Source organism: Channa argus, chromosome 1, assembly GCF_033026475.1.
Source record: "Channa argus isolate prfri chromosome 1, Channa argus male v1.0, whole genome shotgun sequence".
Lineage (NCBI taxonomy): Eukaryota > Metazoa > Chordata > Actinopteri > Anabantiformes > Channidae > Channa > Channa argus.
Window position 1 is genome coordinate 16,248,876 of NC_090197.1, and position 26,807 is coordinate 16,275,682.

The following is a 26,807-nucleotide window of genomic DNA, read 5'->3' on the forward strand; positions in this document are numbered from 1 at the left end:
CTACATTTATTAAATTTCAGTGTCAGTTAACATACACCAGTTGACTTCTATGCCGACTGCATTGTGTTAACAGTTAAAACTATACATTTATACAAATTTACATATATAATTCAGCTATTATCTTAATTGCGTATCCTGGCAAGGGCAGGGGGGAACTGGAACCTATCACAGCTCTCATTGGGCAATAGACGGGATACACACTAGACTGGTCATAAAAACTGCCACTGCTGCTACTTAATTATGTAAATCCGAAATTTTAAATCTTAAATCTTAATCGCAAATTTCATACTAAAATAATGTAATATTTTCATTAACTTACTGTATACACTGTACAATAAAAAAGACATCAATAAGGTTTAAATAAATTACTTAAAGTAATGCACAGGGCCATATCACTCATGCTTACATTCTTGCTGCTAGCAAAGAGGGAAAAAAAAAAAAGACATGACTGCTGGAGTAGACAAAATATTTAATGTTTACATAACCGCTCTGTAAACATAAAATACTGAGTTTTCACAAATGTAAAAATCAAATGATCTAAACAATATAAAAAAGGATGATATTTAACATCAAAACATCGTGTTTTTAAACCCAAAGCTTTACATCTATGTAGGAATATTTATTTTACAGAACTAGGGAAATTATTTTCTTGCCACAAGCTCCAGCAGGGTAGAGGTGATTTTGTCCAGGTTCTTGGAGCACCGAGATTCTCTGTTCATCCTGGCTACCCGTTCAATGTCTAGGGGAGGTGCTGAAGAATGAGTGTTGAAAAACTCTTCAGCAGTAGGTTGGTAGTCGTGAGGATGCATGGGTTCCTGAAACCTGTCAGGATATTGGGCAAGCTCATCTGGCCGTGTTGCACGAGGCATCTCGGACCACCCAAAAAGTTCTGAAGACGAGAGGGAAAAAAGTATTAACATTATTATAGTTAAAAATACAAAATCATTTTTTGACAAAAAGAACCAGAAAACATAGTTTATTGTTTACAATAATAATATCACAAAATAATAAGATGACAATTTTTGCCGTAGGAATTTTTACAATCATAATAAATAAAACAAAAGAAGAAAACTGTTTTTACACAACATGAACAGCTCATCCCTTCTCTGTGGAGCTTGCATGTTCGCCCTGTGCTTGCGTGGATTTCCTCCCACAGTCCAGAAACATGCATGTTAGGTTAATTGATGACTCTAAAATTGCCCCTAGGTATGAATGTGAGTGCAAATGGTTGTCTGTCTTTATAGGTCTCTCTCTGGCCCCGTCTCTCGCCCAGTGACAGCCAAGATGGACTCCAGCCCCACCTGATCCACATAGAATAAGGGGTCACAGATATTGGATGCACGGGTGGATGAACAGCTCATACCATACATTTAAGGAAGACTATTTAGTCAAATCTGATTAGATACTGAGGTGTTCATGTACTTAACTATTAATGCCTGCTGTGTAGTTTTTTGTTTGTTTGTTATTTTTGTCCTTTCGGCTTATCTTGTGTGTTTAGGGTCGCCACAGCGGATCATTGTCCACATGTTGGTTGGGCTGTGGCTATGGACTGTGGGCACAATTTTTACACTGGATGCCCTTCCTGACGCAACCCTCTCCAATTTCTACCGGGCTTGGAGCAGCACTGCACGGCTGGGGAGGAGAATGGGCTGTTAGGGATTCAGTGTCTTGCCCAGAGACACTTCGACATATAGCCAGGACCGGGGATCGAACCACTGACCCTGTGGTCCTTGACCTTACCAACTGAGCTACAGCCACCCCTAGTATATCCAAAAATTACAAGTGTGAAGTTGAAAACAGCGTGCTGTTAACCATTAGACAATTTACCTTCACGCTGGCTTCTGGTTGAGTATCTGGGTTCACCATGTCCAAGACTGTGGTGTTCTATGGACTGTTTGGCAGATATATGTTCATGCTCCTTCCAGACTCTTCCTCTGTGATCATCTTTAAAATAGCCTTCTCTTCTGAAGTCTGAATCTTCTCTTAGGGTTCTCTCATAATGATATCGTGGAGACAGCTCCGGGTCTACTTTAAAGCTGCTGTAACTGTTGTTGATGACTGCTCGACCTTGGATATTTTGCTACAACAAAAACACACAATTTTTGAATCCATTTCAACTACTCTCCACAAAATTAAACTACATGATCCACTAGAAAGATAAACTGTGCAGGGTGACATACCACAGCCTTTTCTGATTTTTTGCACTTGAATTCCTTAAGAAGGTTACAAAGTTGGTTCTTCAGCAAGTCAGCCTCTTCAGCATTCTCAATTTCAATATTTTTCTAGTTGGGGGAAAAATGATAACGAAAACATGATTAGGATGCCCCCTTCTATTGCTACGTATGTTGCAAATATTAATTCACAAACTTACCAGCATATCGAAGATGCTTTCTGACCCAAAGCCTTCTTTTTGATAGCTTTCAGTATGACGTGAGCCCTGAAGAGACATGTTTGATATCAGAGCAACCCTTACAATAAACACTGTGGGTACATATTCAATGCAGCTTACTGGTAATCACTTTACTACCTGTGACTCTGTATAGGATTCAGTATGTTGTGATCCATGGCTTTCATGTCTCAACTGTACACTAACTGGTCTAGGATGACCACCAAACTTTGGATTTGGAGGTCCATATTTGTCACTAAACCTTAAAAAAAAGAAATCAAACATCCATAACAACACAAACTATTCAGTAAACAACATGTAAGATTTTTAGTTTTTAAGCTCAGTCATTCAATCTTATAGCAACTTGTCATTAAAGATGAACAACTACGAACATATCCACTCACATCTCCTTTGTCATTTCCACCTCTTCTGCAGTGGCATCGGAGAAGCGACTCTTTCTTTTTCTTTTACCCTGTGTTTCATCATCATTGGCACCTTTCAGGAAGCGTCTGAATGGTTCTGGGATATCAGACATAGTCCTGTTAACTTCCACTTGTCTCTGGGAGGTAGGGGGTCCTGTTCTGCCAGGACCAGCGTTGGACATTATGCCCTCTGGATGTGGTTCTTTCCTTTCATGCTGATAATCTCTGATAACGCAAAACAAATGGTCATGTGACTGGTCACTCTCCACAGCAGCAGGAAAATTCCCTCTATTGACTTCTGGCTCACTTGATCTGTGGCTACTTGTTCTGATTATAGTGTCATGCCTTACAGATTCCCTCTCCAGAGGCCACCGTTGCTCATTATCTGGGTACCCCCGTTGCATGGGATATTCAGCCGAACTAACTCGCCTACGTCTTACTTCTTCAGAGTAGAACTCCTTCAGCGGATCATTGTCTGGGTAGGGTCCTCTGTAAGGAAGAGCCTTATCTGTGTAATATTCAACATACTGAGCCTGGGCATGTGGAATCTCCTCTCTAGTGTCATACTTCTTGACACCACCTGGCTCAAGAACACTCCTTGCAGAGAAGTTATGTGGATCATTAATATATTCCTCTTGATACTCCTCATAATAACTGGGGTCCATATTCTCTCGTCTGTACATATCACTTTTCCTGTAATTGTCCCTGCATAGCTCTTCTTCCATGTAGTCTCGGCCAAGTGTGTCACCTCGCAGTCTGTCTCTGTTCGCGTCAGGTTCACGTGAGTGAAAAAGGGGGGGGGGTGTGTGCCCAGTGGGATACTTTTCTCGGTGAGAGTACTCGTTCCGGTAGTTTTTGAGTTCGGGTAAAAGGGGTGGCACATTTTGTTGAGTTACCCTCGGTGTAATACTTCGGTTCCTATTTTGCTTCTCCTTTGGGAGAACTATGGAACAAGAGTAAACATTCAGTTTAAACAAAGATTAGCTCAGTATAGATTCATTTGTGTTGTTGATGCAGCTATCTTGTCTATCAGGAGAACTACTGTTTTTTTACCTCGTTTGTTCTCTATGTAACTACATATGGCATACATAGCCTCGACAGTCTAGGCTAATGTCATTTATTTTTTAAACATGTAGTACATCATGTGTACATCACATAGTAGCAGGTTAAATAATGTTACATACCATATTTGTATGCGTTTATAGATGCACAGGCTTGTGAGAACACTAACTGGAATGCTTATTTAACTGGATTTTTTTTTCCCTTCAGTGTTACATCATACAGGAAATATGGTTTATTAAATCACCCTTTTATATTTTTACTTTCATACAGTATATACACTCACCACCCACCTTATTAATACACCTCTTAAAACCTCTTAAAAGTCTACTGAAGTTCAAAACAAGCAGTAGACTGGGAATGAAAGGTGGTGCCACACAGAATGATGTACTGGGATTTTGATGCAAAACCATCTCCAGGGTTTACAGAGAGTGGTATAAAAAAAAGAAAAAAGTGGGACTTCACTACACAAAAATACCTTGTTGATGACAGAGGTGAGAGGAGAATGGCCAAATGGGTTCATGCAAATATTAACAAAAGAAGAACGAAGTCCAGTTGACATGATTCAACCTTCATTCGACTTTCATTAGAACCGAGGTATGCCGAAGAGTACCTCTGAATGTTCAAACCGTCAAATCTTGAGGCAGATGGACTAGAAGCAGAAAACCACACTAGGGGCTATTCCTGTTAGTTAACAAGAATACAATTCAGAAGGACTTACCAAAATTGGACAATAGAAGACTGGAAATACAGTACCTGGTCTGATGAGTCCCTAATTAATTTGTTGAGTCCTAGTTTCTATCCTGTCTTGTATTAACAGTTCAAGCTGGATATGGTGGCCACAAAATTTAGAAGGCAAAAAGGGGTCCACCCAGTATTAGCAGGGTGTATCCTAATAAAGTGGGCAGTGAGTGTATTACCACAATGAATTCACAATATGAAATGTACCTTTTGAGATGTTCAACTTGTCCTCTGTCCCCTTATTTGCTAGTGGCTAAAACACAAAAAGTAAACAGAGCAAACATAAGTTAATCTCAAAGTTATTTAGCTGCAATTAAAAAAAATATATTATTGAAATAACATTCCCTATGTCTGCTTGGTAAAATAAATTTGTCCCACCATTGGTCTTCCTCGTCCATCCTGTCTCTCGATTATTTCTGCTCTGGCCCTTATGATCTTTCCTCCTTGGGTTATTATGGATTGTTTATCCCATGTAACCAAGTCTGGTCGTTTCAATTCCTACACAATCACAAAAGTTGAAGCATTCTCATTTTGTTACATTTTCTTAATTAAAAGCAGAAATTTCCTGAAAAGGTTTACAATGCCATACCACATATTTCTGCCTGTGTTTACGTCCAATCACATGGTGGACCATTTCTGAAAGGATTGCAGTAAGATGACAGAGCCTACAAAAGTATTTGGGGCCTGCTTGAGGGTCATTACATGGCATTTCATCCAAAAAGCTCAAACCTAAAAATAAAAAAATAAAAAATAATTTAATTGGGATGAAATTGTCACTGAAACTACAAAGAAAATTTCCCTATGTTTTGTCCAAGTTATTTACCAATGATAGGCTCATCAAGTTTCAGGTGATCCAGATATTGTAAAATGTCCTTAAATTCAGGCATGGTGCGTTTTCTGACTGCACGCCCTGTAAAAATCAAACAGTCACAGTTTGCGGGGGAAAAAAAAAACACAATAGAAAAAGATAAAACCTTTTTTTTAAAAAAAAAAAAAAAGTTTTATCTTTACATTGTGGGATTAAACAAATGTATAAATATTTAGCTAAATATTAAAGGCCATCATTTGAGAGACTTTTTCTCTTTGCAAGTTAGGTCAAAGAACAGTGCAAACATATTTTGTTTTTCCCAGACCAAGGTGAGCTGGACAAGACAAAGACACAGGATTTTTTGTGAACTGAACCTTCTTAGTGGATGATATCGCATACTATGGATATGAGAGGCCAAGGTATACAGTAAGACACCTTGTAACTGGGGTTTAGATAATACATCAACATTGAAAATGTCTGATTACTGCAAATGAGCAATCATACAGTACCTGTAGTTTATGATTAAGTGGTGAACATTTTGTTTCAAATTCTGCTCTACTTACATCAACAGGAAAATGATCTCTTCAAAACAAATATATGGTGCAATCTTCTTTACTTCTGAAGTAGCTGTGCAAAAGGCTATTGGTAAAAGCTGGTAAAATACAAATGGTGAGGCATTATGGTCTTTGTTTTCTTTGTGAACAAAAACCAAAAGAGAATAAAATAAATTCTCTCAAACCATCTCCCAAGAGGAATGATGTCATATTGATCCATGTTCAGGGGAACAAAACAAAAAAAACAAAGAAAAAATAAATGAAACACCTTCTGCCCTCCAAAAACACCTTTCTCTGGGTAAAGCTGCAGGCAAACCCAGATCTTTATTCAAGCTCATAGAAACTGATTCCTTTCGATTGAGGCAGTAAACCGGTTGTGCCGCCTGACCAAAGACAAAACAGCTCCCCAGCCCCACTTCCAGCACAGCCCAGCCGGTGTGCTTTGGCTGGACCCTGGTATAAGTGTTCTACAACTAACAAAATAGTCTGTCGTTCAAAGTCAAGGTTATTTTGAACCATCTAATTGACAGGACTATAAAAGATGTTTTCCATTCAATCAGTTAAGTAAATATTATGAAAAACCCTTCTTGCAACACTATGGAAGCCCAGCACACATAGGATTGCAGTAAAAGACTCCAAATGTGACACTTAAAATTAGATAATGCTGCTTATAAAACAGTTAGTAAGGATTACTTTTTCTATGCAATCTAATGCTATATTCACATCCACTGTTTCATACCGTCACCTGCATTAAAGCCTTGGTCAGCGGTGTCATTTGTTCCATGTAATTGTTCCATCTCTGAAATCCAGTCGGAAGGATGATGCATTAAAAAAAGCTTATTACACACAGCACAGCGAAGTGGTTTGTAAAACAGACAGGATTGTCCCGATAGTAATGGTTTCCATCTTTGGTCAAGACAATCTCAAGACAATGGAAACATGGTGTTTTCATTACAAGACAATCCACCAGGAATGCATTCTTGCACAAGTGACCAATGCCAATGCAGTGCCTTACCATGCCATCAGGCCATGTCATTTTGATGTAGTGCGCATTCTCCAGGGTGTATGCAGCCTGATCCAGCATTTCTGATTCTGATGTAGCCTCTGAGATACCTGTTCCCGCTGTGTTAAAAGCACTACCCCATTCAAATGAATGAGATTGGCAGCAATCTTTGCACACAATGTGGTCCTACTGTGCAAAGTAAGTCTCCAACATAACCTATTTCAGGATCTGTATTACTTCCCGTTCACCTCAAAGATGTTTGATGGGTTGAGGACAGAGGTTGGTGAAGACAGATAAATTCCCCTTAACTGGAACTAAAGGGTCTATGACACACCTTGAAGTGTCAAGATCAAGACAAGAATTCATTTTTGCACCCGAGTTTAAAATGTCCTGGAGCGTATTTTCAACAGTACATTATAGTCCAAACGATGACACATCCTTGGATGTGTTTCAAGTTCACAGTCATCCGACAAGGATCATAACCACCGAGAAATCTAGACTAGCCGTCCATTGGGCAACAGATTTGAAGTCAAATCTTTTACTTCCAAGTGTATAGTGAAATACCTGCAAGAATAGACAGCAAATACACAAGGGAAGAATAGAACAAAATGACGAAGTCTACTTACCCGCAGCAACAATGGCATCCTCTTTCTGCCAGGAATGAAAGGAAAGCAATAAATCAATTAAGTCTGTATATGTTTGGCAAACAGGGCGACTGGTAAAAGCTCACCACTGCTACAAAGGGCTATATCATGGAAACAAACATTTTCAAAAAGTAATCAACAAAAACCACAGGTGACCTGCAGCGTAGTAAGGATATACATATTTTTCAGCTTAAAATAAAGTTGTGAAGGAGAAAAAAGCCCAACATTCTGACTGTCACATGTTTTAACCTGACCATTAAACACTTAACTAAAGAAATTAAAGCTAAATATGCACTTTTGGGGCTCAGACTAGCTGAGGGATGAGACAGAAATGAACCCATCCAGGACATCAAATAGTAATGCTGGGTCAAAGCCTGCATCTCAGAGATACATGCAGTGTACCCTTTAGCATCAGCATGTGACACATGGGGTTTGACATAACTGGTTTTCCCTAAAGGGAAAGCTTCACTCAAAACCTTTAGAAGGCTATAATTCTGTACTACTGGCCGTGGGCATGAAAGACCTACAAGCCTTGTAATTTCATAGTAGAGTCTGTTTTTCTAATTCAAATTATACTTTTTCAGATGTGCCCCTTTGCAACGTTTTCATTTTTTTTTTCACGCTCACTATTGTCCATGTTTATGAGCCCTTCAGAGTCTGTTGCAAGTGTCTTCCTCACAAAACATAACAGACAATATTCCAAGAGCATTATGATTTTTACGTGGACTTGATCTCCAAGTGTGGCTGTTTTTGTTTAAATAAAGATGACAGCACAAGTTTTACACAAAATCTTACAAGGACTTGTGCTGGTAAATTCCCAGAAGACATGCGTTTCCCATATGAAGTACAATTTAAAAGGATCCAGAAAACGTGTGCATAAAGTGGATGTGGTGTGGTCATCAAGAATATCCTCCAAAGCACAAAAAACTTCCTGCTGAGAAAGCGCCATATATTGTTCCACAACTAAAGGTATTGGGCAGATGAACTGGGTCCATTTGGGTTTGGTATTAAAAACAGTTTCATATTCAAAAGTATAAAGATTACTGATTGTCAAGTACAAAACCAACAATCATTTCAGTGGCCTGGTGTGATGATGGCTTTAAGCACTGTTGTTGCTGTCTGAGTCTTAATATTTGACTGATGATTGACTTAAGGTACAGCGCCAGTGGAAAGAAGTGTCACATCGCAGCAAAAAGGTTCTGAGTTTGAAACTGTCGGCCAGTGCAGGCCTGGCCAACACAGGGAGCGGGCAAATTGTCCATATGCGCGAGACGGTCCTCCAAGTGCACTGGTATGCCATCAAGGTCCAGACACAGCAGGGTTGGTTGTCAACTTTAAGTCACTATTTAATCATTAGGCTAAAGCCATTACTTGTCTGCCTAAGAGAGTCTGTGACAGACTGGTAAACACGATCAGTCAAGGGTGTACCCTGCCTGTTTTTCAGTTTTAGGTGGGATCAGCTTCTGCTCTCCAACTCCTCCAAGAAAAGGTGAAGTAGCTTAAGGATGAGGGATCTGACACGACCAACACAACTGCAAGATCAGCTATATGAAATAGCTTCCTAAGAACAAATAAATACTTCAGAATTGAAAGACTGAATATTTTAATGCAGAGCATTAAAATGCATGTTTTCTAAACCCCATGGGAGGCTGTTCTTACTACTTGTATCCATCACAATTGTCAGCAGGTAATGATATAAGAAGATGTCGATCAAGTTTAAATTATGTTATTGACAGAACTGGGTTAACATGCTGCATTGTCATGTGCCATAAACTGCAGGGTCCATTCCTCAAAGACAAGGTAGTCCTCCAGCATGACCAGGACATGGTTTTCACAAAGAAAAATGTTGCCAGGTATTTGTATTGCCTGAGTCCTTCCTGTTGTTAAAGACATGACTGACCCCTTCCAATTAGCAATGATGCAAGAGCATATGAGCACATTACAAACCACGTGCACACAAGGTCAGCTTCAAGACTGACCCAGAAGCATGTAGAAGACACTCCCTGTTGTTGTCACTGATCTAGTACTTACTTGTATTGGCAGGTTGTTTGAATTTAACATTTGAATTTCATTTGGTTTGCCGAAAAAAAATAAGTCACAGGACATATCTGTTGATGCCAAAAGCATGGAAAGTTCAATTTGGTTTCACCTCTTTCGCTGGTTTGAATTTCTTCTTGAACCTGTAGAAGACTTGTGATTGAATGAAAACAAAACTCACCCGGTTATAACAACATACACTTCTTAAAGAACTTTCACCCATTTCATTACTTTAATAGCTTATTAATGAATTACCATTAAGCTATATTTGCGCTAAACATCTTTAAACAGAATGTGTAGTTTTCTTAAATGGTGCTTTGTACCTTTATATGCCCTGGTGTGGTCAGGTGTATTTTGTACAAGGTTTCGCCCCTTATGGATTTATCACAGACCTGGAGAAAAAAAACCCATTAAAACATACACACTATAGCATGATTACACATAACAAAAATATATAAAGGAGTCTTTCCTCAGCTATATATTGTGGGCAACATATTATTAGCATATTATAACATAAGCAGACTAATAACAACATCATCTTTTAAGTACTAAAAGAGCACAAATGCCAGTTTAAACAAAGAACACTTAACCCTCCTGTTATGTTCAGGGTCACATTGACCCTTTTTAAAGTGTAACAGTGTAAAAAAAATACTTAAAAGTATTTTTACTTAAAAGTATTTTTTCACTTTGAAACTTCTCCTGCTTGGCTTATTTAGTGTAATCAACATATAAAATAAAAAATGGTTCAGTTCACATATTTGTAACCCCCCATACATGTATATTACAGAAGGTACTGTTCGGGTCAATTTGACCCGGAAGACAAAATAGAAGCTGAAGAGTCAGAAAGATCAAATAATATTTGTTTCTTTGCAACTATGAGACATAATACACCCCAGTCTCACACTCACACCTTCTCTTGACCTCGTCTTTGAAGACATTCACATCAAAAAATGGTGAAAGTCAGTGGTCTTCGTCCCAAAACACACATCTGAGTGGCCACTCAATATGGGTGGAGTTTGTCCACTGGAACTGCGAAGGTTCCTGTCAAACACCTGCATTCTCACACTTCAAAGACCCTGTCCAAAGAACACTTCACTGCTGTTCCTCAGAAACGAACATAACAGGAGGGTTAAACATGTAGAAGTCGTGCTGCATTCCTTGAACCTCACCTACGTCGCGTGGTGCAGCTAACATTACTGTTGACTAACTTACCGTGCATTCAATAAATGCAGCTTCTTCGTCGTACGGCGTTTCCAGTTTATCCATTGTGTTCACACTATTTAGTGACTAATGTTAACAATGCCCCCTTAGGGAACAGCTAACGTTAGCACTAACCTAGCTAGCTTACAAATGTTTAGCTACTTAGATACCAGACGTATCCAAGCCGGTTGGTACATAAATATCAAAACAGCAAATCCTTTGTAGACTTACATATTAACGGCAAATCCTTTGTAGACTTAAATATTAACTGCCATTTAACAATGTCTGTTATTAGCGTATATGTAGTTGATATTTTCTCTACCAATTGTATGGCCTTTTAGTTTCTGTAAATGCATCCGCCGGAATAGAAGCTACACGTACGTCCTGTGCGTTTGTGCATTTTACACAAGGAAGCCCACACGAGCGGGGTAATTTTAGTGAAGTGGCACCTCCCTAAAAAACTATCACGGTGTTAAAACGAGCGCACCTCGTGCAAAACAATACGTTATTGGACCTTCATTTACTCCCCCTGTTGGCTTACATCACAAGCGGAATCAAATACAGTGGAAAATAGTAACGGTATACGCAGGACTGCAAAGATTTGTACTTTTTTATTTATTTAGCTGTAGCTTTAAGAAGACTTCGCTTCATATTTACAAAAAAAAAACGCTGTTCCTAAGGCTAGCTTTGGAAACCGGGGCACTTCTCCAGCTGTGTGAAGCATCTGCACAGCTTTCAATAAACTTTAGGATAAAATTATGAAGCAAGATTAGCAGTATGGTACCGTAAACAAGACAAACAAAAAAAACCTTAAGTCATGAGTTCAGTACCGTTTAGATCTGGGTAATAAAGATACTGTACAGGTATACCTCAATGATTAGTCTGAATGACGACTTCACAAGTCATGTCGAGAAGGATGCACATCATAAGCAATACATGTATAACTCCCATTATATTTACATGCAATTTTAAATATGTACAGTGACCACTGATTTACAGAATCCTCTTACAAAGAGGTTTTGTGTAAAATATGTTTTCTTTTAGAACCATGGCTTACTAATACCTAGCTTCAGAATATGGGTTCCTAATGATTTCACAAGTATACCAATTTTCTTTAGAATACATTTCAGAACAAACAATGATATACAACCAACAACTGTGATGTCTCAGTCTAGACTGATGCACTTAAAACAGAAAGAGTATTATAAAGATGTTCCAGCAATCCAAGAGACAAAATCTATAAATTATAACAAATGATCACACTAAGAGTATGCCGTGGTGCATTGCATCTTGAGTCGCTATAAATACAAAAATATCACACCAGCATTATCCATTCCACTTTAAAGCTGTAAAAGTTAGAGGGGCAGAGGCCACAACTGTGAGAGCCTAGTGTCTGGTGTTTATAAATCTTCATGTACAGTGTATTGAACATACAGCAGTAAGAGATGAGATCAAGGTTTGGAAAAGAAGACATTTCTGTTCATAAAAGCCATGTGGATAAATAATATTTTGAAGACAATGAGAATCACAGGTCACCATACAGAGACATGGACACTTTCCACAGTCAAGAGCAGAGGACCATTGGAATTTCATTGATCAACTATCTAAGAGACAGGCTGACATGTTTCAGTAGCATGGGGGTCAGGTATGTGATGAGATGTCACTTTGAAGTGTTGTAGAGTCCTCCTGGAAGATTGTTCAAGCGCGACCGCAGCTCCTTCCGCACTTGGGTCACCCTCGCTAGTTTGCGTTTGTATTCCTTTTTTTAAAAAAAAGAAAGAAAAAAAAAGGGCATAAAAGGTCAATCACAGTAAAAAATAAATAAATAAAATCATATAGTCTGAATGGCCAAGATTGTTATTTTTAACTCCCAATTTTTAAATTCCCGTCTAAACAGCAATATTTTGGGAACAAGACCATTCTAAGAGACTGACATCACACAATTAAAAGTTCTAAATTAAGGAAGTAAAGAGCACATAAAAATGGAATTGTTTTCCATAGACATGGTAATTTTGTATTGCACTGTATCACACAGAATGTGATGTTTGTTAAAGGATCAACTTAATATAAAAGCACAAGTTTGAATTTCTGGCCACAGACTGACCAATAAACATGTTTGTTCCATTACAACATGTCTCATTTAATTAATTTAATTAAAAAACAAAAAACACTGCAAACATTAGAAGAAAAAAAAAACACATTCAGTATTGCCCTTGAGATTTGAAAAATATTTATCACTAGATTTACCTTAAGTTAACAAAAGTTCATAGAAGGTTAATCTGGCATGCATCTAAACAAAAGGTTATCTAATAAATCTCGTAACTGGGATTTAATTACAATTTATTTTAAGTTCTTCATAGATAACAAAGCAGCAAGGGGAAGTATTATGTCACTTCAATTAATTAATTAAGATGCACTAATATTTTAATCGTGTAGGATATTATAACAATAAGCATTACTCAAATGTTTCATCTCTGCTTTAGGTCGCTACATGTGCTACTTATGTTTTTGAATAGGACTGCCAAAGAGCTGATGCATGTGTTGTGCAAACCGAACAGAATTTTCTGGTCATATAAAAAAAATCATATATACATATAATAATTATTAATGATTATAGCTAAGAGTAGGAATAATCCTGTTTTAAACAAAGATTTCTTTCTTTTCTCTTGGGTTTTGTTTGTCCTGTAATAACACAGCATTTGACTCTAAGTTCACCTTGAACCTGTGTGTGTAGCTACAATGTCCTTGGTAAATACACACAAAACATTTTGAGTTACAAGCAAAATAAAAGAACTCACAAAATCATTTTCATTTTTTATTCTCTTATTTTTATTCAAAAGACGTAACTGAGTGAAGATACAAATATAAATACTTTATCCTCTTGGTATCCTGTAAATAAAGGCTGAACAGTTATTGGCACCAAAAAAGTATGGCTATTAAAAAAAAGCATCTCTATTATCCGTTTTCTTTAGTATTTCCGTTGTTACTTACCTTGTGGGCAGTACTATGTGCGCACAGTGAACTAGTCACAACAGTGATAAGGAGAAATCTCATTTCAATGTCAAGAGCATAGATAATTTGAGTAATTTGTGTAATTACTGTTTGTGATGGCAGGAAGCCTAACACTAACTGAAATCTGAATTGTGGTTCAATAAACACTGCAATGAACATGATAAAATTCACGAAAAGAGACATCACTCTAAATGTAGGCACACAGATAAACACTGAAGAGTGAGTATTTACAACACAAAAGTGAGACAGACAAGACATACACAGATAAGGGTTGGGGGGGGGTGGAGAGAATAAAGTGATTTACGCACGTCAAGTTTCTGCTCGTTCTGGGCCAAGCCTTCCTTCTGGCTTTGCAGGAAGACTGTTAGTGTGCGTGTAAGCTGCCTTCTATCGTCAATCTCTGCCGCCAAGCGACCACTGTAGTCTGCTAGCAACATGCAGGCCTCCTCCACCAGCCGGGAAAGGCGCTCCCCTGATTCTTTATCTAAGTCACAGAGAGCACAGAGAGCATAGAAAGCATTGTGCTTTAATATGACCAGTCTGGAGGGTTCAACTGGAGACGATAAATCTGTCCATTAGTACAATGTAAATAACTTCTGTATAATCACTGACAGACCTGACATTGCTCTTGCTGGTAGACAGAGACAGATGGAATTGTTTTTAATAAAAAGTTTTTAATGTGCTGCTCAAGGTCACTTAATTTTCTTTACTCAGTACCTTGCCGTTCTCCATGATTCAATTATTCCAATAATAAATAAGGACAAATGTGTGTATACATACATTTGTGCTGCATCCAGCCTCCTACCTGTTATCCTGTGAAGCAATGATGTGTCCTGCACCTCAGCAGGAAGGGAGGAGATGCGCTGACGCAGCACTGAATCGCCAGAGGCTGCATTCTCCAGCTCCTGTAGAGCTCGGATTAACTCTGCTGTCTGACGTAGAAGTGAGGACGATATGCAGACGAAAGAGATGGGAGGAGCACAGGACAGAGAGAGTATAGGAGGAAAACAGTGTGGTAAATAAGTAGTTGAGTATTTATGAAATGTGACAACATTGGAGGAGGCGTATAAATAGTTAAGATACTAACCCACCCATGAGCACTTTTGCAAACTATAAAAATCATGACATGCCCTCTATGTTCAAAGTATCATGTCATTAACGTCCTGTATTTATGGGTACACTGTCTAGAAAGGCACCTGTGGGGGCTCAGCTGGGGAGCTCTGAGAGGCAAAATCTGCATCATCTGGTTGGATCTCCTCATATGACCGCTTCTTAGCCTTCTTCTCCCCATCTAGGATTTACAAGAAAAAAAGCATCATATAAGTTTTGGCAATGAAGATAATATATCTGTAGCCTTAAGCTGGCAAACAATTAAAGCTCAGCCTAGTGAAGCGCTCAACTCATTCGCTCTTTTTCTGAGCAGATTTGGAATATGGAAGAATTTAATGCTTAATCCAACATGCAAGCAATTGTTTCCAAGCTTCCATGAGTTGAGAAAGAAGTGGAGGAACATGGTTTTTGACATTCATGAGAAAAAAACAGCGTAGGGCTACCTTTAAAAGCGTAGCAGAGTTTGTAAACAAATAAGCTCAAGTCGCACTGCACCATTGTTTTGGCGACATAACGGACAAACCTAAAGAACACATAAAGTGTCCTGCAAGTATCAACCCAGGGAGGGCAGGTGGTAGTAAAAACTGCCACTGCAAATCAAGTAAAGGTATATGCTTCAGTTGTCTGAAACCAGGGCAAATGAGTAAACTCTGTCAGGAGAAAGATACATTATATTCATTGCCAAATGGCTCATTTAAAAGTCTCTTGGTCTTTTTGTATTCCTTGCTTTATATACTGTAAAGAGTTGTTTTCTAGTTCAAATAAAATATGTATTCATAAAATAAAATACAGCACAACTTTACAGCTTCACAGTCACTGTTGTGCTACATAGCTGATCAGTTTTGAATTAAGTATGAATAATGCATACATGATCATTCAAATTCACCCTGTCTAATTATTTTACCAACAGCTCCCTTCTGCTCCTTAAAATGCAAAAACATCTAAGGAAATACTAACAAGAACAAACTGGTCAGGGTTTAAGTTGCAGACTGGCAGGGAAAGCAGTCACATTAGTTCTAAGTTGTAAAGAACAGAACAGGTCAGTGTTGTGTGAACTTACATAGGACTTGTGAGAGCTGATCCAGCAGGTTGTTCTCATACACCGCTCTTTCCTGCCAGATGGACAAAACCCGACCCAACTGTTTCTTACAACCCTCCTCACCCTCTCTGGACAGGAAAACAACACAGAACTTAAACACTGTAAACAGCGTAGTCTAACTTAACCTATGCTATGACCCAACAATGCAGAAAAAAGTGTGACCACTTGTTAGAGCAGTCACCTTTAGAATCAATGTAGCAGTAAGTTACATTCAAAATCTGACCTGTATACATGTTTGAATGCATCGATGATGACCGGTGCAAAGTCCTGGGTGAATTCGGGTCCTTTTCTCTTACTGTTCTGAATTACGTCATTGGCCAAGTAAAGGAAGGTCAGTTTACGGGATACCTGAGCTGCATGCAGTCAAATGTAGAAATACACATATTACAGTTTGGCATTTACTTATGATAACGAACTGAACATTAGGTCAATCGATTAAATTATTTTAATTTTCAATGCACAAAATCTGTGTTCAATTATAACCAAACATAACCTATACATTTATTAATTAATTAATTAATTACCTAACACGAATATTACTATTTCCTAATAAAAATTACAAAATAATTACAAGAAAAGAAAATCCTATTGTAAAAGCAATGCAATACTTATTCATTCATCTGATTAAAAAGATCTGCCTAACATTCAGTTTAACTACAGCCGATGTCTATAAAGAACAATGCCAATTTGGCAAATAACTTTTTCACTAATTAAACCATAAAAAAAAGGTCCATATTCAAGTCTTTACATCCACGTTTATTTCTAATGACTGATTACGTCCTAACAGACAGTACCGCTGTCAACCTTTCACAAATCTGTGGAGAGATATTTTTACAACTGTTCTTTGCTGAAGGGGTTTTGTCACTCTACCTTCATCAGTAAAATACTTAAGTTTAGTAGCTTTCCGTGGATCTCGTATCCTCTCCAATATTTACAGGAGTGATTCCTTTTTTTTCCAGACAATTCTGTAATATGTAGAGTCACTTGGTTTCTATTTTTGGTGCATGTTTTCGTCATGTACTTTATCTGACCCGTTTGTTTTTCATTAGGAAGTAAGAAGTAAAATACAAGTAAAACACCCAATATATTAATTAAAAATATAGTAAAGTTATTGTCAATTGTGAATTATTGAAAATTTTGATATATTAGTCAGTTATATTACTGTTATTTTACTCTGACATTACCTATCCTGTACACATAAGCCCTGGAGGCTAGAACGTTTAAAATTTGAATTTTACAAATCATTTAATTTTATGCTAAGCACACAATTTGTTTTGTACATCTTTTTGATCTGGGTTTTATCCTCCAACATGTTTTCATACAAGTCACAGTCGATAATGAACCAAGCAGGCTCCAGAGAAATGTGCCATCTTTATCCCCATTGCTATTTACACTGCACAAACCTTGAGAGTTCCTAAAATACTAAATCCACTTGAGATATCATTAGGTTGTTGACTAATGCCCAAAGGATAGGTGTGCCAGTATTAGTTACCACTATAGCACTAGCTGACAGCAATACAAAACACTTTTTAAACTAATTCCACAAAGATATTAACAGGAGTGGAATTATTTACCAACTGTTACTACTCAATTAACTCGGCTCAAATTTAAAACCAGCATTTTACTATGATTCATCATTGATGTTTTTATTTACAGTAGGTAGCAAGTTAGTGACCATACTTTCTATTTAACGTGTTTTAAATGACACGTTAATGAAAAAAGGGAAGCCTAAGTTGTACAGTAATCTTGAACACATACATTTTTTGTTTTTTGCAGTGAAAGATTATGGTGATAGAAAGCCTAAAAAGCATATTAAATATTTATTTAACAAGCAGTTCAGAGGGCACAGGGTTTTATGAGGTTCCTGCCTTTACCGCTGTATTAGGTTTATTTCAGTTTAACACTGTGAAATTATTACACTTTAATATATCTTGTACAGATGGGACTCATAATTATTTTTTAAGGTAGAAAAATCAAGGCATGTAAAGGCAATTATTTAAATAATCTTGACAGCAGAGATTGCTGGTAGAACCATGGAAAGATAGCTTCATCCAACATAATGAGCACTCAATTTTGTTGTCCAACTGATTTATTCCCCACCTGCCCATATGCTGTGTGTTGTGAACAGGAAAACACTGTTATTTCCACTGCCCTATGATACATTAAACAAATAATAGCCTAATAAGTCATTCAAAAATGTATATTCAGTTTGGAACTGTACTGATTTTTTGGAATATTCGATCCTTCTTGCACATCCCTAATATCACTGAATAGACATTTGTTGGCTCCATTATTCCTGTGCCAGAGCTTGAGAAAGGAGTATTTAGCAACCACTTTTAGGCACGTTTTCTCATAACCAAGGAGAAATGCAGGCCCACCCAAGTAGCCACAAACATTAGGTGGTGTGAAATCAGAGTAGCATTAAAAAATACAATAAAAACATTCTTTCAATTGCTAACGTTACATACCAACATTGTGACCCATTTAGTCGGTGGACAAGTAGCATTCTGTGGCTTTCTCAGTGCCATTTCGCTTTAAAATAGATTTAGGACTGTGCTTTTAGCAGCCACAAAACAAAAACAATGATTCAGAAAAAATAAACTATGTATAACACATCTTACACAGTAACAAGCTAAAGTGTAAATACGTAAACTTTTATTAGTGCAGCTTAAAGGGACGGAGTATGTTGAGAATTTCATGTCTACGATGAGGGGCACAGCGTGAATAACACTACGGCACTATGATATGTTATAATCATGGAGAACATTAACAAGGTAACCACGTCGATGTTTTACGATCACAGAACGTAACGCCGTCAATTTCTACACATCAACTTCATTCATCTAATTTTAGTTCAACAATTCTTCCTTAGCAGAGGTTGTGGCCAAGTTAACTTGCGCTACTGCTACTGTTAACCAGACAATGTGGAAACCTTATCGGCCAAAGTTGGCTAGCATTGGCAGTTAGCATTGACTACTCTGCTAACGAGTTAGCTACAACTGTTTTAAATTAAGTTATTGCTTCACTGTTTAAACCAAGTCGGGGCTAACCAGCTCACGTAGCCAAAAGCTACACCTAACTTTAGTTGGTTGACTTGCATGTTTAGCAGTCCTTATTTATGACACACTAGCTAGCTCATGTCAACCTTAACTCACCTTTCTTCAATTCGTTGAACCAAACATTCACAATGGTCTTCGAATGTTTTCTATGATGAATGAGCCACAGCGATAGCGTTTGCACACTTTGCTGAGAGTTGCTAAGCTCGGATAGTTTCTTCTCTAAAGCCGTCTCAGAGAAAGCTGACATGTTGACGAGACTGGGAAAGGGGGGTACGAGACACTGGGAGAGGCAGCTTTATGGTTTCTCCCAGATGTGTTATCTGCAACAAATTAACGGGTAACTCCAACAGATTCAGCCATCCACAGTAAAATGTGACACGTTAACGTTACTTGGATAAAAACTGGTCGTTTGTGCTATTTAGCTACCGCCGTCGGCTCTTTGGTATTACGGGGTGGCTGCTTGCCTGGCTGGGTTTGCTTAGGACGAACCACACACACACACACAACTGCCTGCAGGAACTATTTCCGTGCGTTTTTACGACAGTTGCGTTCAGGGGACGTGGGAATTACAGTTGCCTGTATTTTTCTTTTGCCAGTTGACTATAGGTTTTTAGGTTTATCCGATAACACCTTATTTCAGGCATACTACTTGTACTGCAATTTGTCATCAAGTGTGCACATCTGAGTCCATCATGTCTGATTCCTTGTTGCCTTTGGCTTGACCAACTTTTTCCTACAGACACTTTCAGAGCTCTGATGATAACATTTAAGTATTACAGTAACTACATACTACAACAGATTTGGCATTGATTCGACCTTCTTACTAAAAACAATAGAGACATTAACACAATGTATTTATTATGCACCAAAATAATGTGCATTTGTGTTGTCACTGATGATGTTACTGCTGATAACGTTTAACAAACACATACTCTAGAACACACATTGGGTCACAGTTCAAACACTTACATAATTCTCCAAATCTTGAGTGATCACAAATAATAGATGATGTACTTCCCAATGCCAAATGTCTGTACTGAATTAAAGAGTTACTTAATTTATAATTACTAGTACAATTAAACTGGTTTATAATGGTATCAGTGGAGAGAGCTATTGGACAGTGTCCTACCATACAGAGCTGAGTAAATGGGTTTTGAAATACTTGGAAAGGCGCAGTAAGCAGAACAGAATAAAAGCATATCACAGTGTGAATTAAAGCAAATTTGCAATGCCATTTAAACATGAAATCAAAAGCCGCTACTCAAAAACGTATAGAGCTTCACATTGTTAGTAAGACATTTGAACTCCAGCCAACAAAGAAATCTATATCTCATCATACACTGTTTGGTTATAGATTATTCATCCATCAATTATCTGTCACCGTCGTCACATTATCTGTTATCCTATGTAGGTCGCCGGGGGGCTGGAGCCTATCCCGGCTGTCATTGGGCAAGAGGTGGGGTACACCCTGGACAGATTGCCAGTCTATGTCAGGGCCACAGAGAGACATACTCACACAGACAACCATTCACACCTATGGGCATTTTTTGATTTACTAATTAACCTAACAGGCATGTTTTTGTACTGTGGAAGTCATTTCACTTTCACCTATAGGACTTATATGTCTAGGCAGATCTAAAAAAATTGTTACCATCTGTACATAGTCCAGCTTAATGTTTCAAAATTGGATTGTTTTTTAATTTAGGTGAACGAAGTATAGTTTCACATGGGGTTACTGCAAGGCACAGCCTTATATGCAGAATACAAAGTGGGACTTGCAATGCACAAATGGAGCTGTTCATTTACCACCTCCTGAAATCATTAAACCTGACAATTCAGTTGCTCTGAAATTAACATCTGTGTGGGCTCCGTGATAGGGACCTTGCCAGGGTGGCATACAAGAATTTACTTGAAACATATCTCCAACTCCACCACCATTGGCTGCATTATGAAACTGCTCATAATAGTTCTTCCTAGGGCCAGTACTGTAGTTGGGATCATATGTCAACCCATTGTCTACTTGGAAATGTTGATAGGCCATGGGTTGTGTCATAAAACCCTGAGGAGCTGTTGGAACATGGCCAGCAGTTAGCTCCATGTATGTTTGCACTTCTCCTTGTATGCTTCCATAAGACTGTACTCTAGCCTCCTGAGCAGTGTTTGCACTCTGAGAATGGGAACCTCCTGAGTAAGAATACATGTTGATCCTAGTGGCATCTAAATAAGGAAGCAATTCACCAGAAAAATGCCTGACACTGCCTGGGACAAGCTCTGTATGGTGTTGTGTCATGTACTGGGGTTGTTGTCGGTAATGATGTTGAGTAGGATCTGACCTCATCTTCTTCTGTCCCTCTTTTCGTAAGACTTCTACTACTGTATCAACTTTATTCTGTGAAGCTTGATTGTGCCACTGCCCAGTGTAACCCTCTTTACATCCATAGGGAAAGTCACAAGATGGCCAGTCCTGAGTGTATGACACAGCAGGTGACAGAACCTCATGTTGTGTCTGAAAGCCTTCATTTTTCAAGTCTTTCTTGAAGTTGTTACTTGATCTTTCTTGGGGACAATGGTGTCCGTGGTAATTTCTTTCTGCATAAAACTCTTGTTCTTTTGTCTTAGCTGTGTCATTGGACTCGCTGAAATGACTGTCCACCTCTTCATATTGAGTGACTTTGAAGCTTCCTTCTGGTCCCATGTATTGACAAGCCCCTGCATCTTTACCAAAGAGCTCTTCCTTAAGTTTTGAGGTTGTACACATTGAAGTGTATTCAGTCCAGTTAACTGCAAATGATTCAATGTCCCTGTCCAAATCCAAATCCTCTGTCTGAGACTCTGTTGAGGGAATGAGATCTGGGTCGGATGAAGGAGAGTATGCACATGACACAGGGAGGCTCTCCTCACTGAAAGATGTCCTTTCCAGTAGCACTGCACCTTTAGTAATAGGCAGGCTTACCTTAAACACAGTATTGTTCACTTTTCTCTTCTTCCTTTTTGTTATCATCCTTTGTGCACATTTTGATGGGTCAACTTCATATTTCTCTCGCATTCCTTCAATGGAGGTTGTGTTCACACCTGGCCCTAAGACAGAAAGTGTTAATTGAACACAGAGCAAAAGCAAAAGGCAAATTAGAAATCTATTTCATTCTATTTCAAAAAAATCCCTTTAAAGTGAAAACATAAACACCTTTGATGGTTTCTTTTTTTTGTCGCCTGTTGATATCTGTCCATCCATTAAAAAGCATCTTTATACCTGGGAACAGAAAGAAGCGCTATAGGAAGTATACAAATAAAAAATACAAATTTAACTGACTGCATTGTGTAAAAATAAGTAAAGCAATTGAAAATTGTATTTTAAACACAAAATGGTTGAACAATTGTAAAACAACTGAGTTAAAGAATATTAGAATTGTTTTTCCAGTTACTTTCCTGTTCAAGTAACTGTTTTAAACTTGGAACTTTTTTAGTAGATTAAATTATAGGTTATACTTACATCACAACTTATTCCTCAAGAGCAGAGGGTTGGGGAAAAAAGAGAAAAAAAAACATTGGATTTGTACTTACACCAGTGGTAACTTTTGCCAGTCAGTAGAATACAGAGGGATTCTGGTGCATGTATTACCTAGGAAAAACGATTGACGGACAAATACAGGTAAAAATCAAGCATTAAAGGAGTCACTGTATACATAGCATAACCAAGGCAGGATAATCTGTGGACAAAGGTAAATATGATACCTCTAGTTCTCCTCTTCCCTCCTCTTGTTCTACTTTCTTGGCCAATGACTGGAGAACTGGACTGTTGTCATAAACAGCTGCTGTTATGACTTCCACCTGTTCAGGGTGAGTCTCCACCTACATACAAATGTTTTCAATGAACTTAAACTTACTCCCATCCCAGCATGCTGTCTACAGTCTGGAAGTATAACTGTGAAGCAGTTATTGTCCGTTTCAATAACCAATACATACACTTACCAGGTAGTTGATGAGGTGAGAAGAGCTGCTAAGGTGATCGAGGATGGCCTTTTTGTTGGATCTGATGCGGCAGCAGTGGCATAAGTAACAGTATGTGATTCCATCTTCACTTCTACACTCCACTACACGGAAGAGGCCTATTGTAAACATGTGAAGGCAGGGTACTTTTCAAGAAAACATTTAGAAATGTATTTGCTTTTTGCAAAGAGTTGAAAGGAAAGATTCATAACACTCACGTGTGGAAAATATACATACAGCTGGACCCAGAATTTGCCTAACTTAGACTATCCTTGATCTGTTCATGGGTAACATGCACCAATCAGCATGTCTAGGCATTCTACTTTCTAACACAAAACCACATGTAAAAACAATTTGCAAGTTTAAGGTGGGCTTTGGGTCATTCTGTTTTTTAAACATGAAGTTGCCAGGCAACCAATGGAAACTCAGAAAAGTTCAAGCTACTGGCATATATTTACATTTATTTATATATTTACTTTACAGACTTGAGGGTGCACACTAGGCTTGAAAGCAAAAACATTTCTCAAATTGAAAAACTATTCTTGGAAATGTTCCATACCTACAATGTATATAGTAGCACTTTTTAAAAGAAATGCATATATTCTGCATTTATTAAGTCGTGGACTGGTAATTACACAAAAAACATAATTAGTTTTTAATTTCAGTATATGTATATATACACCACTCTATCTTGGCATGAGTTTTTTCTTTTAATGCCGGATGCCCTCCCTGCCACAAACTACCCATTTTATCTGGCCTCGGGACTGGCACCAAGGTGGCCCTTGTTGGCTGGGCAGGGAGTCAAAACCCGCAGCCTCCCAACCCAATGCTCTACCAATGTCTCCCCAGTTCATCTCAAAATACTATTTGCTGTAACTCTAGAACGTGTTGTAGCTATCATAGATTTATACTCACCAATAAGAGGCTTATTTCCTGTGTAGCTATCAAGAAAGCTGCTGTTTCCTGACAGCATGGGTGGTTCAGATAGCATCTCAGTACTGTCCCACTGTGGTGTCAAGATGTTTTTTAACAAACTCTCTGGCTTGACAGGAGGTGCTGGAGTTGACTGCAAGAGAGATGGAGACTCATTGGTGTTTGATGAGATCTTATGTGATATTATTTCAGCATTGAGAGATTTCTTAGATTGACTCCTTTGGTTCTTTCCAAGCAAAACAATCCTGTGTGACTGGCTGCGATAATGGTTGAGCTCCTCAGCTGTACACTCTGGGTGGCTCTCAGGTTTACCATCTCTCTGTCCATCTCTTAAGGAATTTATCAGGGTTATTGCTGTTCTCATAAAAAGAGAAAAAGACATTAAGGATGACAGACACAGGTAATGGGAGGAAACAGTAATGTAATTGTGACTGACCGTCATTGTCATTGTGTGTTGTCATCCTCTGATATACCTCTTCTTCGACTTCTAACAACTTCACATAAGGGTATAAAAAGATGTGAGAAATCTAAAAAACTAATCTGTTTGCAAACAGAAACAAAGACATATCCAGTATAAATAACATACCTGAACATTTCCAGGTCCTTCTTTTTCCTCAAGTATCTTGGCAATATCCATTAGTGGCCAGGCCAGCTTAGAAAGGTCAGACTCCTCTTTCCATTCAGACACTAGGTGGGGCTGCCAGGCTTTCTGTCAAGGCACTCATTTGTTAACAAAGTACAAACCAAGGCAGAATCCTCTATCTACTTCTTCTACAGTACTACTTACAATATAGTTGTATCTGTGGAAACTTCCAATAATATGGTTCCGCATGTCAGCTTTACTAAGTCGACACATACACACCTCACAAATATACAATGCTTCTCTGTTGCGTGTACCTGACTTCACACATTCTATGATGGTGCCCAGGCCTGAATGTACATACAATGACAAATTATTTATTATTATCAATGCATATTGAACAACATACACACAAAACAGGGAATTTTTGGTACAGACCAATAATGGGTTGTAGTCTGTTCTTGTTCTCCAGATAGACCTTCAAAGACTCAAATAGCTTGCTTTTGCTAGAAAAACCTACAAATGGAGATTGCATCAAACATAATGAAAGAAATGTCATGGTTAAATGGTCTAAGAATAATAGCACCCAGGCAGAGATGAAAGCCATACCTTTCTTTCTCTCCTTCTCCCTGAGCGCCATGCTGTAGTTGCAGAATCACCACCTGTATATAGTTAAAGGTTGAGCTTAAATAATTACATTTAATGTTCAACGTTGTGTTTTTGAAGCAAAATCTGTATGTATGTATAAATAATGTATGACCCATGGTATGTCCATGATCATACATAATCACACCAATATTGTTATGTGGCTCCTGCATCTCTGCGTCTACATATATGGACATCACATTTTTATTTTGGTGCAGCTTTATACTTCATGCTGGTTAAATCAGACCAGTTGTCCTCATATGTAGGACTAGAATGATTACTAAATGAAAAACCAGAGAACTCTGAGATGAAAGGTTTGTCTAATTTTGATGTGGTTGATCCTAGTCTGAAGCCAAACCACAAAAATACCCAAAGAAATGCAATTACAACCGACAAACACTAATCAACTAAGATGACACTCAAAATAACAAATCAACTTAAAAGGTTCAAGATAACTAAGGAAAGACAAAAAATAAATTATGAAATTTTACAGAAAAGAATTGGGAATTACACAATAATAAAATATTACTGTGTAATGCAGTAATATAAACCCATTGTGCCGCTACGAGGACATCATTTCACCGCATGTTTAACGACAGTGCCTAGTTTTCATAATTCTCAGGTCCTACTACGCCCAAATAATTGAGAGAAATTAAAAATGCAGAATGAAAGCTCAGTTCTGAAGAAGTAAGCTGTAACCACCAGGTGGCACCGCTACATTATTAAATTCTCTAAGGGTCTCCTTCAAAGATTGAAAATAAATGTGCAGTCCGATTACAAAGATAAAAAAAAAATCCCATCTGTTGGTAAAGTTTGTTGTAACGTTATTTATGAAAACCTGTGCAGATCGTTCTCTATCTAGCTATTTGAGCACCTCTGGGCAAATGCCGATAATGCTTTTTCTTCCCAGAAAGTAATAATATCAGTTGCCGTTTACACGTTACTGTTGACGGCTACCTAAGTTGCAGAAAAATGAGGAAACATTCTCGGTTACTCGGTCCAGATCATCACCTGGAACTAGCTTTAATGGTTCGCGATTACCGTTCACTACAACAGTAGCATGAGTAAAATAACGCTGTTGTAGAGACCTCAACCAACAGAGTGGTTAAAGCTGTGCCGTTATAAACCGGACACCAACGTTTCAGCTAAAAAGCCAAAACTTCAACTGAAACAATTGTCAGACAAATCTGGTAACATGGTTAAAAAAAAACCGAACTTCTTAATGTAAATCAAGTTACCGTTTGAAAGGTCTCGCCTGTATCTATGATGGTAACGTTAGCTCCATAGAAGTGGCGAGAAAAGTCCTGACAGAGTGCGTACAGTTTGAAAACACATCCGTGTCTTCCGCCTCCATCATACTGAGCGCGGGGCTCCTCTGACCAATCCACAGGTTAAACGCGCGTGGTTGTGGAACGCGCGTGTGTGTGGAGGCTTGCGTTGTTGTTTTTATGAGACCCAGCTTCAGATTTAAACTAAACTATTGTGGACATTTCTGCATTATTAATATTTTGACCGGCATTTATTTCTT

At 38.2% G+C, this 26,807-nt stretch overlaps 2 protein-coding genes across 16 annotated transcripts; both read right to left on the reverse strand.

Annotated features, from left to right (window-relative positions):
• Positions 1 to 452: 452 nt before the first annotated feature.
• Positions 453 to 19,826, reverse strand: si:ch211-13c6.2 (uncharacterized protein LOC100000125 homolog). Of its 12 annotated transcripts, none has more exons than XM_067501713.1 (13): positions 11,086 to 11,231; positions 9,978 to 10,046; positions 7,600 to 7,624; positions 5,432 to 5,518; positions 5,198 to 5,337; positions 4,987 to 5,106; positions 4,816 to 4,861; positions 2,791 to 3,751; positions 2,528 to 2,648; positions 2,372 to 2,437; positions 2,181 to 2,282; positions 1,828 to 2,080; positions 453 to 889 (listed from the first exon to the last, which is right to left on the reverse strand). In XM_067501713.1, exons 4-13 carry the CDS (start codon positions 5,493 to 5,495, stop codon positions 642 to 644), a joined length of 2,121 nt encoding a protein of 706 aa, XP_067357814.1. In that variant the 5' UTR covers positions 5,496 to 5,518; positions 7,600 to 7,624; positions 9,978 to 10,046; positions 11,086 to 11,231; the 3' UTR covers positions 453 to 641. The 12 variants fall into 12 exon arrangements, 11 of the variants coding, with proteins under 11 accessions (XP_067357814.1, XP_067357773.1, XP_067357789.1 ...); XM_067501672.1 differs by having other exon boundaries at positions 10,867 to 11,231; XM_067501688.1 differs by lacking the exon at positions 11,086 to 11,231 and adding an exon at positions 10,565 to 10,724.
• Positions 19,827 to 19,971: 145 nt separating this feature from the next.
• On the reverse strand, positions 19,972 to 26,667 carry LOC137125726 (uncharacterized). 4 transcript variants are annotated; one of them, XM_067501652.1, is made up of 13 exons: positions 26,518 to 26,667; positions 25,244 to 25,296; positions 25,073 to 25,150; positions 24,842 to 24,984; positions 24,641 to 24,763; positions 24,491 to 24,548; positions 24,037 to 24,408; positions 23,104 to 23,240; positions 22,867 to 22,983; positions 22,696 to 22,753; positions 22,319 to 22,384; positions 22,088 to 22,212; positions 21,516 to 21,966 (listed from the first exon to the last, which is right to left on the reverse strand). In XM_067501652.1, exons 2-13 carry the CDS (start codon positions 25,272 to 25,274, stop codon positions 21,658 to 21,660), a joined length of 1,617 nt encoding a protein of 538 aa, XP_067357753.1. In that variant the 5' UTR covers positions 25,275 to 25,296; positions 26,518 to 26,667; the 3' UTR covers positions 21,516 to 21,657. The 4 variants fall into 4 exon arrangements, 3 of the variants coding, with proteins under 3 accessions (XP_067357738.1, XP_067357753.1, XP_067357746.1); XM_067501645.1 differs by having other exon boundaries at positions 21,516 to 21,984; XM_067501637.1 differs by having other exon boundaries at positions 19,972 to 22,212.
• Between the last annotated feature and the right edge of the window lie 140 nt (positions 26,668 to 26,807).

Bases quoted from the DNA above. Each gene is read 5' to 3' on its own strand.
- si:ch211-13c6.2 (XM_067501672.1), bottom strand. From the start codon at position 10,920: ATGGATAAACTGGAAACGCCGTACGACGAAGAAGCTGCATTTATTGAA. The intron at 10,047-10,866 runs GTAAGTTAGTCA...TTTTTTCTCCAG, and splicing joins CTGCATTTATTGAATGCACG to GTCTGTGATAAATCCATAAG. The intron at 2,438-2,527 runs GTAGTAAAGTGA...ATGTCTCTTCAG, and splicing joins AATCCTATACAGAGTCACAG to GGCTCACGTCATACTGAAAG.
- LOC137125726 (XM_067501637.1), bottom strand. From the start codon at position 25,274: ATGGCGCTCAGGGAGAAGGAGAGAAAGAAAG. The intron at 24,764-24,841 runs GTAAGTAGTACT...GTGCCTTGACAG, and splicing joins TCCACAGATACAACTATATT to AAAGCCTGGCAGCCCCACCT. The intron at 23,241-24,036 runs GTGAGTATAAAT...TGTTTACAATAG, and splicing joins AGGAAATAAGCCTCTTATTG to GCCTCTTCCGTGTAGTGGAG.